This window comes from Pygoscelis adeliae, unplaced genomic scaffold (assembly GCF_000699105.1).
Source record: "Pygoscelis adeliae isolate BGI_AS28 unplaced genomic scaffold, ASM69910v1 Scaffold26, whole genome shotgun sequence".
Classification (NCBI taxonomy): Eukaryota; Metazoa; Chordata; class Aves; order Sphenisciformes; family Spheniscidae; genus Pygoscelis; species Pygoscelis adeliae.
Genome location: NW_008825104.1, coordinates 5744536 through 5745672, shown reverse-complemented (window position 1 = coordinate 5745672; position 1137 = coordinate 5744536). Strand labels below are relative to the sequence as shown.

Below are 1137 nucleotides of genomic sequence, written 5' to 3'. Positions count from 1 at the left end.
GGGGGGGGGAAAGAGAGCTTTTCTTAGACTTAGCTCATAGAGTTTGATCATGGAGTTTGGGATTAAACTAACTGCCAGGACTGGGTTAAGGAAGGTGTATACATCTCAGCTGGCTTGGCAGAGACTTTGGCAATGGGAATAAATTGCATATTCCTCGTGACTCAGAACACATTAGCCTCCTGAAGGCTTGAATTTTTAGTATAAATAACAGTTATTGGACTCCATCTAGGAGTAAATGCTCTGCTATACAGCAGGTCAGACTTTCAAATTCTGGGAAGGATTCATGAAACTCTTTGCTGCAGAAATATTTCAATAGGGTGACACAAAAGTCTCACGTTTGCCTTCTTGGCAGCAGTGAAATCCACCCAGAACAAGTTGACCAGCCTGTAGTTATTTTAGATTATTAGAGGCATCAAGCTTCAAGTTATCATATGCTAAAAGAAAGTTCCTTCATTATAACTCCTGTAGAATAGTCAACCAACCAACAGCTTCCACTTTTCACTTGTTTGCCAGAGGTCCAGCAATTACAGAGACAGTTTTACTGTGGTTTTCAAATCATCTTTCTCAGACAGGTAAGAAAGACCAGATGTATTTTTACCTGGTTCAGAACCACCCAGTTGGGATCAATCTGCGCATCCCCCTCTGGGTCCAGCACCACTGTCTGATAGGCCCTGAAGTCTGTCAAGGTGATCTCTGCATTCTCAGGGCACACATCGATCCGATCAATCACTGTATCCTGGTCAAAATCAGACTCGCAGATATCCCCGACTCCATCACCTGAATGCATCAGAGAAGTGAAAGCAGATTTATGGTACAGCAAGTAGCCACATCTGGCCGAGCCACTGGATCAAGGTGTCCAAGAAGCACGTGGAGTCTCAGTCCCAGTGGCCGCAGTGCCCAGGGAGGGGACCTGAGGACCTCTGCCTTGGCCAAAGGACTCCTGTGTATCAGGGTCCTTTCCTGGGATGAGTGTATGCACACATGGTGACTGTGTCGGATCCTGGTGCACATGTGTAATGCCTAGGGAAGGATGTAGTGCCTAAGCACCGAAATGGGTCCTGAATGCCCATCTTACCATTATCATCTTCCTGCCCTGGGTTGGGGACCAGCCTGCAGTTGTCAGGGCCTGGGGGCAAG

The 1137-nt window shown here is 47.0% G+C and overlaps 1 protein-coding gene across 1 annotated transcript in view; it reads right to left on the bottom strand.

Annotated features, from left to right (window-relative positions):
- The window catches only part of THBS4 (thrombospondin 4), a 44776-nt gene that overhangs the window by 5997 nt on the left and 37642 nt on the right, over positions 1–1137 (bottom strand). Inside the window, 2 exon segments of the mRNA XM_009327326.1 lie at positions 599–777; positions 1076–1137. The exon segment at positions 1076–1137 is cut by the window's right edge and continues 32 nt beyond it. Of these exon segments, the coding sequence (XP_009325601.1) occupies positions 599–777; positions 1076–1137 (241 nt within the window).